Source organism: Diabrotica undecimpunctata, chromosome 5 (assembly GCF_040954645.1).
Source record: "Diabrotica undecimpunctata isolate CICGRU chromosome 5, icDiaUnde3, whole genome shotgun sequence".
Lineage (NCBI taxonomy): Eukaryota > Metazoa > Arthropoda > Insecta > Coleoptera > Chrysomelidae > Diabrotica > Diabrotica undecimpunctata.
Window position 1 is genome coordinate 130,877,662 of NC_092807.1, and position 18,130 is coordinate 130,895,791.

At 31.6% G+C, this 18,130-nt stretch overlaps 1 protein-coding gene across 1 annotated transcript in view; it reads right to left on the reverse strand.

The window, feature by feature from the left end:
• The window catches only part of LOC140441799 (uncharacterized), a 591,049-nt gene that overhangs the window by 86,545 nt on the left and 486,374 nt on the right, over positions 1 to 18,130 (reverse strand). Inside the window, exon 4 of the mRNA XM_072532720.1 lies at positions 12,607 to 12,789. Coding sequence (XP_072388821.1) covers positions 12,607 to 12,789 — 183 coding nt within the window. The remainder of the gene's footprint in view (positions 1 to 12,606; positions 12,790 to 18,130) is intronic.

The following is an 18,130-nucleotide window of genomic DNA, read 5'->3' on the forward strand; positions in this document are numbered from 1 at the left end:
AAAATTTAAAGACAAATAGTTAGGGAATTGTAAGATATTTAAAATTATTTAAAATGACCCATTACCATTAAAACATGTTGGGCTGATTCTTACCCTGGTTTAGGAGTAAAAGTAAAAAAAAATCGAAAATATCTGAAAAATTGTGTCCCTCTTTAATCAAAAATCGACGTGTTGTGGAGTTTTTCAAAACTGTTGTCTGCCTGTGTCGTTTTTGTATAAAGGTTGTAATAGAAGATCCAAATAAGAGAAACGGATCGAGGTTGGCTTTAATTATCAAGGATTTCATCATGAACATTGAGATACCATAAAATATTAAGATGCGTCAATTGTGATTAAATATCCAGAAGCCAAGAGTGTACGCAGCGTAGAGAAAGGCCGGCAAAGTGAACAGATTGAAATGGCAAACACCCGATAGTTACAGACCAACCTGGGGCAAACCAAGGCAGGCACCACAAGTAAATACGGCAACTCAAACCACAAGATCTTGCAAATGGAGAAGCATATGCTCAAGTAGCTAAACACTTGGGACTTTCAGTTTTCAAGAACATAAAGAAGAATTAAACCAAATCGCCAAGCAACTGGATGACGTGAAAAATGTTCCAAGAAGCAATGACGAACTTCTTGTTCAAACTCAACTGAATAGCCAAAGGGATATCTGAGGACAAGTTCCTAAAACCAATCAGAACATACTAGAGGAGCTCATAAATAGCTTGGAAATTTATGTCGTAGCCACACAGGAGACCAAATTCTTCCAGAACATATGTAAAATTTCCTGAATAAAACATCTGTAGAAATGACTGTAGAGAAAATTCAGGAGGAACAGAAATCTTGGTGAAGACGGTAGTAAAACACATATTACAACCGATGCCGCAAGGATTAAACACATTTCCGTTTTGGGCAAGTCTTATTTTTTTTCCAGAAGTTTCCTTCGCTACTTGTTCTATAACTAATGCCACTCGCCGCCTTACTTGTCCTACCTCTACATTATGCTCTTTCTTTCTCAGCAATTCAAATCTGCTGTTTATGGCTACTTGATAATCCATTTGAAGAGCTGCCACGTCTCATATTTCTCTTTTTTTTTTTGTTGCTCCAGCTTCTGTACTGATATTCGTGTTCTCAAATTAGATTTTACCAGAAAGTGATCACTATCGCTGTCTGCTCTTCTCATAATTCGCGATTTAATAATGCTACTGGTGCTCCAGTTTCTGTACTGATATTCGTGTTCTCAGCTTAGATTTTACCAGAAAGCCATCACTATCGCTGTCTGCTCCTCTCGTACTTTAATATCCTAATATCCGAATATCGTAGCATTATTAAATCCTCTCGCGATTTAATAATGCTACTCGTGGCTTGCACCAATGATCGGACATGATCGATTTGGTTACGTGTTCTTGAGTGAATTTAGCAATCATGTTACTTATTACATTTTTTCGTATCCCAGTTACATTATCCTTTCAAGCTTTCCGTTCCGTTAAATACCATAAAACGTTGGATTATTTGGCCTTAGTTAGATTAAACAAATTCTAAAAGAATCTTTTTGATAGTCTCATTATTTTTATTTACTTATATAAAATGGAAACTATCATATCATGATACCATGATAACAAAAATCCTCTCATGGCACTGTAGATTGGGGGAAACCTATGTTAATTTATTAATACTTGAGGAAGCTACCTACCTAAAATGACCTAAGCTAGCCTATTTAAAAAATATAACAAAACCTTTTTTATATCCTCAATGAAGAACACCACGATTAGATAGCTTGGGTTAAATTAGATACGGTATACGAACTTGAAATTGCTTTAAAATTTCATATTCCTCAATGACCTAAGTCTGCAAGAGGTGCTTACCAATAACAATAAAATATAACAATAAAAATATTCGAGATGCTGTACGGGTACGATGTAACAAATACACCTACGAGTATACGTTATTAGAATTAGTCAAAAAAAAAAATAGATTAAAAATACTTCGTGACAAAGGCTACGTGAAGTATATACTTTCAATTGCAATTATGCATTTAAAATTTTTATTTATTTTTATTTAAAAAATACGCAGCCACAAGTACTTTTCCTCAAATAAGTTTCTAAATTGCTTTTTTCGTATAGCAACACAAAATCGCTTTGTCATCGTGTCGCCAACTTTCAAGTTACCCAAAAATCTAATTGCTTTAGTACATCCACGGATTTGTTTGTTCCTGTTCGGTGAATGTGCACAAAAATTCCCTCCCTATGTACATTTGCAGATTACTCTAATATGATTAATGGTGTTCCTAAATTAACGTGAAATAAACAAAACTCCAAGTGCTACATTTTTAATCTGTTTACAGTGTATCTACGCAGTGCTTTCATACATCTTCTAGACTAATTCAATTGGTTGAAATATTGAATGTGGCAGGACAGTCGATACTGGCAGTGACTATTAAACCAACGCAACGGTATCAAAGTAAAATATGTATTAAGCGTAAAATGTTTGTTAAAATAGAGATTAAATTATGGTATTATGAACTATTTAGGTTTGATATTAATAAATTTACGATTTGTTTAGACAGAGAAAAGAACAAAGGAAAGCAATATTAATTTGATACGAAAGTGTAAAGAAGTTAAGACTCAAATCACTTTTTCCTAAACAAATAATGGATATAAAGAAATAGTTACGTAAAACTCTACGAATTAACAAGAAATTTATCTTAAATTTATAATCAGAAATAAGTTTATTTGAACGTTTCCTATCTTTTTTTTAGTGTGTATCTACCTTAAGATATTTTATTCCTGATTATTATTTCTATCACTTTAAGTTTTTATTCCGTTCTTTTAAGTGAGTTCTTAACCATTATACTTTTTTTTATTGTCTAATATTATTCATTCTTTGTATGCTTTTTCTAGCTTTTTTGCCGTTACACATTAAGGCCTTATATGCTTTTGTCTTTCTAACGATTTGGCTATTTTGGTTAGTTTCTTTTGCGGCAAATTTTTTATATTACGGTCCTTTTCACGTACTTGGTGTACATATCTTATGACTTTGCTTACTTGTTTAATTCTATCCATCAATTGCTATACTTATATATGTTAGACATTACGTCATCAGTGTTGGCGTAATGACGTAATCGACGATTTTTTCCTACGAAAGAAACGTCGTTTAATCGCCTTTGCAACGATGCAATTATTTGAATATTTATTTCTATAAAGTTAACCCAAACTGTTGGTTTATTAATACAATTAGCTTATAATTAATGTTTAGTAAAACACAATCAAATTATAAGAAGTACTGAAACTGACGACCTTTAGTTATGATGCAATGAGAAAGACTTTCCTAACGTTTTCGATAACTATAAAAGTTATTTGTGCAATTTTCGTTTTGGTGCACTCCTTCAACTCTTCTATATTATTCAGTTGACTTTGATACATTTTACTAACAGAGTCAAATCTGGAGACCTTGGTTACCAATCGATAGATCCCCTTTACCTATCCACCTACCTGGGAAACCGTCATTTAAGTAACTTCGTATCTTAACACCGTAGTGTAGAGGAGCCTCATCCTGTTGGAACCACAAATTATTGTTATTTGGAAATAGCTAATTCAGCTGTGGCAATATATATTCCTGAAGCAATTTCAGATAACCAGGAGCAGTTACGTTTTCCTCAAAAAAATATGGCCCTATAATATAATTGTTTATAATGCCGGTCCAAACATTCACCTTCTCAGGATATTGTGTCCTATATTCTTCCTTTCAATCTGGATTTTTAGTTGCTCAGTATCGATATGTCTGGCGGCTTACGTGATCGTTAGGCATGAAAAGCGTTTCATCTGAAAAACGTACCTTGTCTATGAAACTCTGATCTCTGTTATATCGTTCCATAATGGCAAAATTCGATTCTTTTATCATTTTCTAACAGCTCCTGGACCACATGTACACAATTCTCCATTTTTAGAATTCTAACAACAGATAATTGATAGACATTATGATCTAATGTGACCTGCCTTTAAGTTGGATGGGGATTTTCTTGTATTGCTAGTACAACGTCCGTGTTTACCGGGTATTGATTTTTTAACACTTTAAGGAAGATCTTTAACATGAAATTGTCTCTTAAATTTTCTCATGAAATTAAATAGTCTCTTGATTTTTTTTAATTTTCCCAATTGTTAATTAAGAAATCGATACCCTTCTATCGATAAACTTCTGCCTCACTATACCTCCAAAACCATTCGTGATTAAAATCTCGTTTCGTTCTGTTTCTGTGAGTTTCTTGTTAATGCTCGTATTTGAAATTTGTAAAATACTACAGTGGCATCGCGATTGTAAGGTACCTACTTTAGTTATGTAGGTATTTAAATATGTACCTACATCAAACATGTACAGGTATCTGTAAATTTAAATCCAGGGACTATTATATATAGTGTGTAAGACTATTTTGCTATGATAGTTGTAGCTTACAAAGACGCCATCTACGTCTATAGCCCTAACTAAATAAAAACAGTTTATTTTACAACGTTGTATGTCCATTAAGTTAGCCATAACCATAGAAAAAACGAATCATCAGGAAAACTTGTTTTGTTTTAGCATTGCCATTATAAAACTTCCACCTGTTGTCGCCAAAACATTTTTATGTGGACATGTCATAACGCTCGCTTATAGCGATTACTTCTCATTATTATCAGCGAGTAATAATTACTTATCTACTACTGGTTGACTCTACTTGCATATTCCAATTCAAAGTTTCAGATCCATTTTTGACTTAATACAGCAATGTTTAAATGTCTTTTTAGCACTTGATTTGAATCATGAACCCACTAAACTTACTACAGTGCCTTAATCCGCTGAGTAATAGAGGGGACATTATAGTAATTAAATATGTAGTAAGATAAGTTACATACGTGCGATTTAAATGATAAATTCATCCGAATTTATCATTAAATTTTGGTATCTCTTATTGAGCGTTTTTGGCTTCAGAATATTTGTTCATTCTTCATTGTAGCAATTATTTAAATTTCCATTCCAGATGGATTTCCAGCCAGATCTATTCGCATGAGAAGGTAAATCATATCTACTTAACTACCGATGTTTCTTTGGGTGCTTTGAAAATAAATATTTGTATATCATCGAGGAAAAAAGTCCTTGCCTTAGAATAATCAAACCTGATTTTTTAAAGAGATGATAAATATAAATATTACATTGTATCACTAAAAAAAAGGTCTTACTAATACTCGCCAAATTTGTAAGTATTAGCTGCAGAATATAAAAATGATAAATGAATTTAATTGTTAAAATAAAACACATATTTCTAGTTTTACATTTTTTACTTGTGGCACTGTTGGTCGGAGAAATAGTCACATACTAGAAAAGGCAAAGTTTTAGGGATAGTGACAGGTATGAGGGGTGGTACAAACAGCAAAATGATCAATGGCCAAGGGGTGCACAACAGCAAGTTAGGGAAGCGCCGTAAAATAAAATAAAAAAACTAAATGATCATCCAACAAATCAATAATAACCTTCTATCGAACAAAGCGAGACACAAGATTACTTGCGACTGTAAAAAGACAAAAAGGGGACTAATGCTACACAGTATTTAATGGGTAGGTAAAAGAGCACACCGTGCAGTCAAAGTCAATCGATAGAAAGTTACAAGTGCTCGAAAAAGGTAATAATAAAAAAATGAAACTAATACTGTTTTAACTGTATATACAGCTAAACTTATTAAAGGAGAATATGAGTTGGTAGCATTTTTAATTATATATAGAAACTCCTTTTTCCTTCCAAAAAACAATATATTTATGTATCAAATATTGTTACGAAATAATCTTGTTTAGACTTTTTATTTTTTATTAAAAGAAACAATATTGTTTTGTTCATATTCAATACAAAAGCTAACACAAGCTACCTCTTCTAATAATTTAATCTGCCTCTCTATACAAGTGTTTTTATCTAATTTGTCTCTTTGTTTTTGTGTTTTGTCTCTACACAAACTAACAATTTATACACACCTGACGTGAAGAATACATTATGAGAATTACTTTGTTTTGTTCCTGAATAAAACAACTGCGTTTGGAGAACCACTTTGAAAATTTAAAATCTCCATCCGGTTATTTTTTGTTTTATTATGTATCTCTAATGAATACGTATTTATGCAACATATTGTAAATAAAAAATTAATAAATCCATACTATATCTCCCCATAGGTCGGTGGCGGGGCTAGAGGCGGGTGATTTTTGTCGAAAAAGGTAGATTTCATACTCATTCGCTGAAACTTGTTTTAATCGATAGATTATGATGCCAATGTGCTGCTATGTTTAAAAGTTTACCGAAAGTTTTCTACGGTAATAACAATTTATAAATAAATTATCAAAGATAAGCTTTTTTCGCTTCAAAACCAATTTTTTAAGTTTAAAATAACTTGGGTTATTTTAAGACAAAAGTTATTCTTGTGATTTTATAGTAAAGTGAGTAAAGTGCCTACTTTAACATAGTCCAGGATATGACGGCAAAAATAGTAGAATACCTCTTAATTTTTTTATATGCAAGGATTTGCTTTAAATTTTGATAGTAGGTAGCAAATAGCTCAAAGATCAAAATGTACCTACCCATATGTGCTTTTCCTCTGGGTGTGGTTACCACTCCAACTCGGGGAAAAAGTTTATCAACAAAAAACCATAGTAGTTGCTAGAATAGTGAATTTTAAGTGTTTTTTAGAGTTTTTCGAGAAGTCAATAGTTTTGGAATTATTCGTGACTAAAAGTTCAAAAAAAGTACACGCCAAACAAACAAGTTTTTACGGTTTTTCGCGAATAACTCCAAAAATTTAGATTTTATCGGGAAAACTTTTTGGATATCTTCTTCTTCAAGTGCCATCTTCGTTCCGAAGGTTGGCGATCATCAGGGCTATACGTATTTTCGAAACTGCTGACCGAAACAATTCGTTGCTGCTACAGCTATTTCATTCCCGTAGATTCTTTAGCCAGGAGTTTCGTCTTCTTCCTATGGACCTTTTTCCTGCTATTTTCCCTTGCATAATTATTCGAAGCTATTCATATCTTTCGCCTCTTGTAATGTGTCCCAAATATTGCAGTTTTCGTTTTTTGATCGTAAATATGATTTTCTTTTCTTTATTCATTCTTCTCAAGACCTCGACATTTGTGACTCTCTCGGTCCATGATATTCTCAGGATTCTGCGATACATCCGCAGTTCTAATGCCTCTAATTTTTTGGTATCAATCTGTTTCAACGTCCATGACTCCATTCCGTAGAACAGCACAGAAAGTACGTAACATCTCATCAGGCGAAGTTTCATTTCAAGGCTCAAATCTCTTCCGCAAGAACACTCTCTTCATTTTAGTGAATATGAATCAATCTTTTTCTATTCTTATTTTGATTTCTGCTGAGCTATCGTTGTCTTCATTTATAAAGGTGCCTAAATATTTGTATTTGCTAACTCGATCGATAATTTCATTGTGTAAATATAAATTTTGGACATTTTGTGTTGATTTCGATATTACCATAAATTTAGCTTTCTTTATGTTCAAAGATAGTCCATATTCTTCGCTGCAGTCTGCTATCTTATTCACCAATGTCTGTAGCTCTTCAACTGTTTCTGCGATCAGAACGGTGTCGTCGGCAAATCTCAGATTGTTTAATCGAACACCATTTATTTTAATACCTACGGATTGCTCAGAGAGTGTTCTATTCATTACGTCTTCGGAATAGAGATTAAACAGGGTTGGTGACAGTATACACCTTTGTCTCACACCTCGCTTTATTTCAATTTCTTCAGTGGTATTATTCTCTACTCTCACTACTGCTTTCTGATTGTAGTACATATTTGCTATTAGTCGGATGTCTCGTTTATCTAAATTCTTTTCTGTCAGGGGTCTGATTAGGTGATCATGCCGCACTTTATCAAAGGCCTTGTTGTAATCTATGAAACACATGAATACATCTTGATTTATGTCAAGACATCTTTGAGACATAACGTTCAGTGCAAACAACGCCTCTCTTGTTCCAAGTCCATTTCGGAATCCAAACTGGGTATTATTGATGTCCATTTCCAGTTTTCTGTGTACTCTAGAGTGTATAATTTTTTTTTTGGATATAACATGATATACAACCAAGATTGTGACCGGGAATTTACTTGGTTAAGAAAGTTTCGTTTTGAAAAAATCCACCTTTAAAGTGAAGACACTATTTTCTGAATTTCTCAAACTATCCCCTTTTTCCCAAAATAACTCAGCAACAGAAAAAATGCAAAAATACAGAAAAACAGTTTTTTTACTGAAGATTTTATTTTTTTTATTTTTATAGACTAAAAATTAAATGAGATATGATTGTTTAAAGGTAGTATTCGCGTGCGTTTAGCGCTATTTTCAAGCCCTTTCAGCGCAACTCCTTTTCAAACAAAGGACTTGAAAAAAATTAATATATCTTTATTATTGTTTATAACCCTTTGTAGGTACCTTTTAAAATAAACCACAAAATATTGTATATTAAATTTTTTTCAAGCCCTTGGTTTTAAAAAGGGGTGCGCTGTAAGTACTTGAAGGCGGTGGTAAAACGCATGCGAAAATAACCTCCAAACAATCATATCTGGTTTAATTTTTAGTCTACAGAAATAAGAAAAAATATATAATCTTCAGTAAAAAGCTGTTTTTTTGTATTCTAACATTTTGTATCTTTATTAGTTGATGAATTATTTTGAAAAAAATGGAATTTTTGAGAAATTCCGAAAATAGTGACTTTACTTTAAACTCGAATTTTTTCAAAACTAAACCTTCTGAACTACACTTACGAGAAAAAAAATCGACTCACTCGATGAATTGTAGTCTATGCTTAGTAATTTTATGTTGTGTTACTTTAAATTAAAACAACTAATGCAAAAAAATATTGTCCATTATAGAGCCCACAAAATAAATGTTTTATGAAAATTGGCAACGGTTATAAAATTTGCCTAGTTCTGTATGGCATAGGGATTACAGCAAATATCGTAACGGCCGGTCTATGAATGTCTCAGTTGCTTTTCAAACGTTAACATGTATGTAAACTTCGAAGTGCACTAAGTGAATATTTGACAAATGTATACTACAAGGTTTAGGCCAGCGACGTGCAAAGACAGAGAGGGACGATAGATTCATTGTCCTGACTACCTTGCGGAATCGGCACGCGACATTTGAACCTCAACTGTTACCTCAACTGTTAAAGTTGAGCTTCAACAATCCTTGTGGAATGTAAGAGGTGTCACCGTCACTCAGAGTATAGTTAGGAGAAGACTTAAGGTTACCACTTTGACTCTGAGACGAGCTAACATAGAGGCCAAATCAAAGAAACATTTTTGTTTTTTTTAACTTCACTATTTTAGCGACTACCAGGTTTTTTTGATAAACTTTTTCCACCTTAGAGTTGGGGTGAGAACCCCTGATGAAAAGCACATATTGGTATAGGGTAGATTTTATTCTTGAGCTATTTTCTACCTACTGTCAAAATTTCCTGCGAATCCATGCATATAAAAAGAATTTTGAGCAGAAAACCGTTATATCCTGGACTAACAGTAAAATGCAAAAATACAGTCAAAAATGCAGAATTTTCCCGGCGTTTGAAGCCATTTTTCAAAAGGTTGGACACCGAATTAAAAAAAAAAAAAATTTAAATCAAATAGTTCCAAAATGCGCAATTCCATTTTGATTTTATATTGAAAAAGTCAGTTTAAAATATCCATAAACAAATTGATATATCGTTTCGTTTCGGAATATAAAGACATCTAAACTTTAACGTTCGAAACACAATATTTATTTCTTAACAATAAGCGAAATCATGTTTCAATCGAAAGAATATGATACTGCAATATTACAGTAAAAAGTTTAGTGAAAGTTTTCCATTGAAACCTGCTTACAATAACGAACAAGTATTAACTAAAGTGGTTTCGAAGCGAAAACAGCAATTTTTTAGAATTTATCGACTTCAAAATCTATCGATTAAAACAAGTTCCAGATTGTTGGTATGAGTTCGACCTTTTTCGACAAAAGTCAGCCGCCCATAATATAAACAGAAACGTCAGTCAATGTACAGGTATGCGACAATTAGAGCATGACTTTAGGTGTATTCTCAAATTTTTTTAGAGAACGATTTCCTGGATTATCTAAAAAAACCATTTAACATCAACCTAAAAAATAATAACATGCCTATGCAGTGTCATTGATTATTTACTTGCCAATTCTATAATACGAGTTTTCTTGTAGAAACAATCATTTTTTAAGTTAAAATGGAAACAATGCCATTTTTGAAGTTTTATTAGAAACTCATTTTAAATACTCACCTTGGTATTATTAAATATGATTTTTATATAATTTATCATTTAACTATTATAAAATAATGGTAATTATTTAAAATGATACTCTAAATATCAAACACGGAACTCTCTGTATTTTAAAGAAATAAGCCAAGATTTGTTTTAATAATAATCAACATAATTTCCACATGAAATCGGCAAGACCATACATAGTAAGAGAATGTAAATATACCATTTTTCAAAGTAAAAACGTTGCACGTCACAATTTATATAAAGTGACGTCACTTATATTTAAAATTTCCAGAACGTCAACCTTAGAGTTTAAATTTTCCTAACATAGCTAATAATACGAAACCCATACGGAACTGCTCGATCTTTCATAGGCGTCAACATGGTATAATAATCAGAAAAATGTAATTATCATTATATTGGAAATTTTAGAATTATATTGATTAAATAACCAAAAAAATTTGTTATTATTAATAATATAAATTTTATGAAATAACTCTTAGTCTAATATTCCACAAAATAATAATTTTAATTAAATAGATTAGACAATTGTACGCAACTGATACGGGAACACTTCAAATTTTAATGACAGTTCGGCGTGTGGCGAAATTATATAGTCTTGCCGTTTTTTTAGAGTGAGAATTTTGTTTATGTTTTGATTTCTTACACAATTTGATCATAATATATTATATATTAATAAATTGTATTTCCAAATATATATTAAATTTAGATTAATAGCTTTAAAAACTAATTATTGTTGTGTATTATGATTGTCCTATGCCAAAACAACTAAATAGTTTTTAGAAAGCTGATAAGCTTTCATATAAGATAGATTATTTTGATCAAGAAATAATGGCGGGACGTTTTTACTATTAATGCTCTCAAATAGGTAAGTTTAAAATTTAAAATTAAAATTTAGAATATACAATTTTGTATTAAAATGTTTTCTTATGTTATTTAGTTTGTTGGAGTATTCTTAAAACTAAGTGTATTTACTGTTAATATAACAGTTTGAAAAATTCCTCACTTACTAACTCTTCTGATATTTTGGCAACGCTGCGGGGTTCTGACGTCGTAAATCTTGAATGACGTGCAATCATTTTTATATGAAAAATTCTATATTTACGCAGTATACCATTCTGTTAGGTTAATGTAAGTTGTATTTTCGATTATCTCGGGAACCGTCCACTGACAAAACGTGAGCATACGGCTTAACTGTTTCTCTCATTGACAGCTTTTATTTGACACATATTTTAAATTCAGTGATGATTATGTATACCATCCCTATATACATATATAGTATTTTATGTATCAGTATAAATGAATAATTAGTCAGGCAAATCAATTTAAATGACTATTTGACAATTGACTTCGAAATGAATATTAAAAATGTTATTCGAAATGAATATTAAAAATGTGTGAAAAATTGAAAGGAAAAAAGCCACGTACGATAAACACTGTTTAAAAACAGACACTTTATGATTTCTGTTGATTATAAGACTATAAATATTTGTATAAATCATAAAACTATTCTATATATTTTGCAAATGCTACCCACGACTACGATTTTCAAAAAAATTGTCTCGTTCCTCCTCTAATACGTAAAACAAAGGTATCTGGGAACAACAAAACGTATATACACACGGGACAAATAAATTTGAACTACATCTATAAATTGCTAGGTGAGCTCGGACATGTGTAAAAGTGTTAGTGTTTTGTGTTATTTACCTTAGAACTATTAAGTTCCAAGCAAAATTTAATCCAACAACCTGCGAAAATAAAATAAAAAGGAAATAAAAGAAAAATAACCAAATAAAAAAAGAATGATTGAATGCTAATGAAACAAATATATTTAGTGTCAAATTTAACATAACCTAAAATACTAATATTAGTAACCTACACCTAATAGTTAGTGATGAAATAGTTAAAGAGTAAAGTAGAGTTAACAATCGTTTTCTAGTGATGAAAATTACGATAAAACTAAAGTAAAATAAAAAATAAAGAAAATAAAAAGCAACTTAAAATAAAATTTAAAAAAATAAGGCATTTTCCGATACAGTTCCCATTATTTTTTTGATGTAGTTTATATAAAGATTTTACCTCTGCATATTAAAGAGGATAGTTGAAATTTTGAAACATACTGTACATGGCAAACTACATCTTCGCAAAATATAGATAATAACAATTTTTAACTTGTAAGTGAAACAAAATTTCAAATCCTCCTTTCTCAGGACCACAAAATCCTGTGAATTATTAATAATAAAACTCATTTATAATAATTCAATAAAATATGTCATAGGAAAATTGACCAAAATGGGATTCCATACCTCTAATCTGTCAGAACGAGGCATCTTCTGTTGTGCTACCACTGTTTGGGGTACTACCCCCAAAGGAGAACCAACACCCGTTGGGTCTGGACCCATTATCGTAGGCATGATGGGCCCTGGAGCGAAGTACGGACTGTACGTGCTTCCTACTTGGGGCATTCCTGTGAGGTAGGGATTAGCAGCCTAAAATCAGAAAAGAAAGGAATTTTTTAGTAATATTTTAAAAATTTTATGGGTATATTTAATCTTCTAGTAGTTGCTCTAAAATATTTATAGAACAAACTATCAGGAGATGGGAGTTAAAAAGAATTTTTAAAATGAAGACTCGTCGAAATTACTAAATATATTTAATTGTTATATTTAATAAAATTTCGGATGGTTATCCATTCAGAAGTTGGTTTCCTTTTTGAAGAAAATATTTGTAGATGTTTTGACCAAACGTCATTACTTATTGTCTATTCTCTATTAGGAACTTTAAACTAAATTGAAATTCTATCGTCAATGGGTCTATATGATAATATTTCTACCGGTTTTTTTCAAGTGGTGGGCTTTTAACTAGTGTATTATCTCGATCCTTGTATTTATTCTTATGTGGCTTCTCTTATTGTTCTCGTTTTGTAGTATGCTGTAGCTGCGATCTATTTTGTAGGTCTATTTGGTGTCCTGTCTTATTTTTATTGTTAAACGAGACTGATGAGACTTGCTTTTTTTCTCTAAGCTTACTTACACTTTCCAATGTAGCAGGAAGCAAGATTTTTCAATGAAGGTATATACTTTTCATTTTTAGCGTTTCTCCATTTTTTTGGTGTAATTTACATGCCGTCGTTGGGAATAAAATACTTTCAATGTGAAAATTTTTGGTAATTTAGATTTTAAACTATTCTGTATCGCCATAAATGGTTTTACAATCTAGAAAAAAATAACCAAAGTGTGTACCGATTCCTAACTCCTATTACCTATTACAATATCTGCAAATTGGAGATAGTTCATACTTTCATTTGTCAAATTCCTAACCTCAAATTTTCTCAAAGAAGCTATTTACCAGTGCAAAATGAGTGTTTTCAAGACAAGAACTAAAATAATTGTACAAAATTCACTTAAGGAAGACCCGCAAAAATCTATCCAAACTTTTATTCCTAATGAAAATGAAATTTATCCACTACTACTACGGTTAGGTATCTTTCATCTCATTATTTCTTAAGTTAAGTAGGTAATAATTATTTTTCTTATTTCAGTTCGTCTGCAGCTACTATATTGGAACAGGAAAAAATTGTGTTTTGGAGATTTACAACATATTACCAGACAGAATGTATTCCAAAATAACCTCTGAAGTGGTACAGATATCGGATATTAATGAAATTCGTTGTGTAGAAAAACTTTGCTGTAAAAAAACAAAACTGCAATCAACAAATAGTATCAATCAATTACCAGAAGTACAGAATCAGGAAGAAATAACATAAGCTGAAGAAAAGGATGAAAGGAGAATTGATTTCAACAGCAGAAGAAAACGTAACGCCAAAATGTTAAAAATAACACTCATTTAGATGTTTTTTAATTACGCATGATGACATACTACAAATTTTTAACAAATTTTGGACATTGATGTCGTGGAAACATAAAAGAAAATAACACGCCTAAAAAATTCTAATAATTCAGGCAAAAGTTCCAAAAAGGAGAGTGCTCATGACTACTTTTTGGTTTCTAAAGATGGAAGTTACCTTAGAACACATTAAATTTAGGAGAAGACACAATGACACGATGGGTCCCAAGTGAGCCAACCACTCATGAAATTGATACTTCTGGTGAAAGTCTACAAGATTCCAACATTCAACAAGCAAAAAACAATATTACTCCCAGAAAAATGAATCAAATTTGCAAAGAAAATAATGTTAAGGAATAGTTGCAAAAGATTCCTAAAGCAAATTCTGACAAATTGGTTCTCATAGTTGATCTTCAAAATGTCTTAACGTGTTCAAAAGTATTAGCTTGCCAATCGTATTATAAGCTCAAACTTCAAGTACAAAACTTAATCACTTGTTCTCTAAATGATGAAGATGTCCAGTTGTACGTTTGGCATGAAGCAAACGTACTTGTTTGAGTCAGTAGTAAATAATTTACGTCTTGTCTTATAGATTATATAAATAATATTCCTGCTAACTATCAAACTGTTGTATTCACTACCAAAATCGAAACAGAACTCTGGTTAGTGCTTTAAGTGATGTAACAAGAGCAAAATCTCTTACAATATAGCAGTTATATCTTAAAAAAGGCCATACTATGATGGAAACAGATCCGTATAATATTAAAAACGTATATTTTACGTTCTTTAAAAAGTACGCTATTCGCGGTAACTTTCCTTCAATAAGACCTGTAAAAAAGCCAGATATCCGTAAGATGTAGATATAAGACAATTAAAATATAGCTCCAATAGAGAGGTACAGTACACCACTGATTACTCAGATAAATGGAAGTTAATACCACACAGAAGAGACAGAAAAGACATGTCGGTTTTTGAAAACTCGCTCTTCAAGACACCTCCTGAAATATCAGAAGATAAGTTCAAACTCCTCAAAGACCTCAAATCAGTTATTGAAAAAGATCATCATCACTTTTACGATACTCTTCCCAAAATCAACAAAGAATAATACTTTCGGAGGTTATCGTAAAAATATCATACACTAATACTACAAATCGAAGTTTGTTTATTTAAAATAACGTTAATATACATCACTTTACTGTCGATATGACTCTTTTTCTCCAAAAAATTCCAAATTCAACGTGTATATTATCATGACATGTCATACACAATATTTGAAATACCTGCTATGTACCGGTTCAATCATTTATAATTTCTCCAATGTGCGCGTTTGCATTTTTTTTATTAGTTTAATGTTATCAACTAATTTAAGGAATTAATTTCACCTGAATATCAATATCGATCTTGGTTTGGCCAAAAATATCAACTTAATACAATGCAGAATAACGAATTTAACTGTTTTTTGTGTCTCAGCAAATTTAGAATATTTTTACATTGGAGATATTTCATTCCTAACAACGATGCATTCGTTATATTGGCCATATTGGTATCTACGACTGATATATACTGAGAAGCCTTTTTACTAAATTTATGCAAGATCTTTCGTATCGAACTTGTTCTGCTTTATGTTATTCTTGTAGCCATTCTTCTACAGACGTACTTAACCTTTGCATAACTCAGCAGTAGAAATCTTGTAATGAGGGTGTTGGCCACCTCTTCATTATAAGAGAGAACGTATAGATACCGGTCTGGGTATGGGTTGGTTTGTGGTAGACAGAATGTACTATATAGTACAATATAGGTACATTGACGACAAAATATTTAATTGGAAAATATTTTTCTCAGTGAAACCAACTCTATGTACAAGACGTTTCACGACGAGCTATCAGAAACTTCTTAGACGATATGTATGAAAATTGGTTTACAGAGTTTACAAGTTATATCGAACTTTAAAAAACATTTTAAAAGACATGCCACTTCCGGTTATACCGGAAGTGAACAACAACTTTGATATTTTAAATATAACACCCTGTATATTATTGCATTTTTAGATTTTGTGTAAAATTTTAGACAAAATTTGAAGTCAAAACTTCATATTTTTTAAGTTATTCACCTTTTTTGAAAAATTTTGACAGGTAAAGACAATTTTTTAAAAATTAATATCTCATCCATTTACACACATATTATCTTAAAAAACGTTGCACACAAAGAGTAGGTAATGTTCTTTCAGGAATTCACATCGTAATAGAATAATACAGGGTGTTTACAAATGATACACCTTATTTTAAACTTCAAACCACAGTAGCTCAATAGTTTTAAATGAAACATCCTGTATAATTTTAATGAAAAAATAAATCAATTTTCTTTGAAATAGGATTAGGATTTCTATACCTAAAGTTAATACTTTCCGAGATAATTGGGGTTTATTGTTACAATAAGATATTTATTGTTTTATTTAGCAGGCCGTGTATGAAGATGCCATAATTGTCATTATTTGTGGTTATTGTTACTTTTACAGTGATTGAAATGCTCGTTTAGAATGAAACAATGAAGATTACGTAAACTTACTTTTGGTTTACTAGAAAATGTGTTTTATTTGCTGCTAAATATCTAGATCCACCACGACCTATTCGTAACATCGTGAATTTTTGAATTAAAAAAGTAATGCATACAATTTTTTTTTTAAATCAACATATGCCGAAGCCAGGGAAGAAGACCTGTAGAAATTAAATCATATAGGCCAATCAATCTATTGAAACTCCTATCCAAAATATTTAAGAAATTGTTGTTAAAAAGACTTCAACCCACCCTAGAAAACAAAAAGATCATACCCGATTTACCAGTTTGATTTCCAGGCAAACATAGCACTATTCAACAGGCACATAGAATTGGTAAAATAGATCGACAACGATCTAGAAAATGAACTGTTCCGCAGCCTTTCTGGATAGATATAGTTCAAGTCATATACAGATACTTTCTAATTAGACACAAAGAGTAATGCATTGATTTGTATCCAGTTGAATCTGCTGTACCCCAAGGCAGTGGTTTTGGACCTGTGCTTTACCTACCATATACCAGGTATATGGTAGGATTTCTAGATTTCCAGATTTCTCAGAAACTCACTCAAAGACAGTAAATACATTCGCGAATGATACTGTAATATTAGCATCACATCAAAGTTTAGACACTGCTAAGAAAAACCTACAAAAGTACCTAACGTAAAGTACCTTGGTACATCATATCTTTACAAAATGTGAACAATTGGGATTAAAACTGCACCAAACGTACTAGATCACTGGCATGAAATCCAGACTAAAAATAGAAAATAAACTTCTGACATACAAATAAATCCTAAAGCCGGTAGAGAATTACCGAATAGAACTCTGGGATGCTGCTAACTCAAATCTTAAAATTCTCCAATAATTTTAAAATCAATAAGATCCTGCACATAACAACAGATGCCCCGTGGTACGTGCCCAATCATCTAATCGAGAAAAACTTGAAAATATCATCCGTAAAAACAGACGAAACACGTTACAGTGATCAACACAAATATAAAGCCAGTAATTCGTGAGCTACACGAAACCACAGGTAAATTGTGTAGCTTGAAACGATTGAACAACTTACAACAAGTGTTCAAATTTTGTGCTTGAACACTTGAATCATTTAGACCTTTTTATCAACAAATACCTTACAGCAAAAGAATATTGTGAACTCAAGTTTATGATGTTCCTTTGTTGTAAGACTTCAGTTTTCATGTAGCCCCATATAAAAAGATCTAGATGGTATTATGTCTGGCGATCTAGGGGGCCCACCGAAAAGGACCATTGTTGGTTACCCACCTATCTTAAAAACCTGCTTGGAGCTCCATTGTGAAAAAAAATAGTTTTCTGAATTCTTGCGGTGGTAAACGATCTCATAATATTTTGACATATTTTTTACCAGTAAAAGTAGTTATTACAAAAAATTATAAAATTATTTAACCGC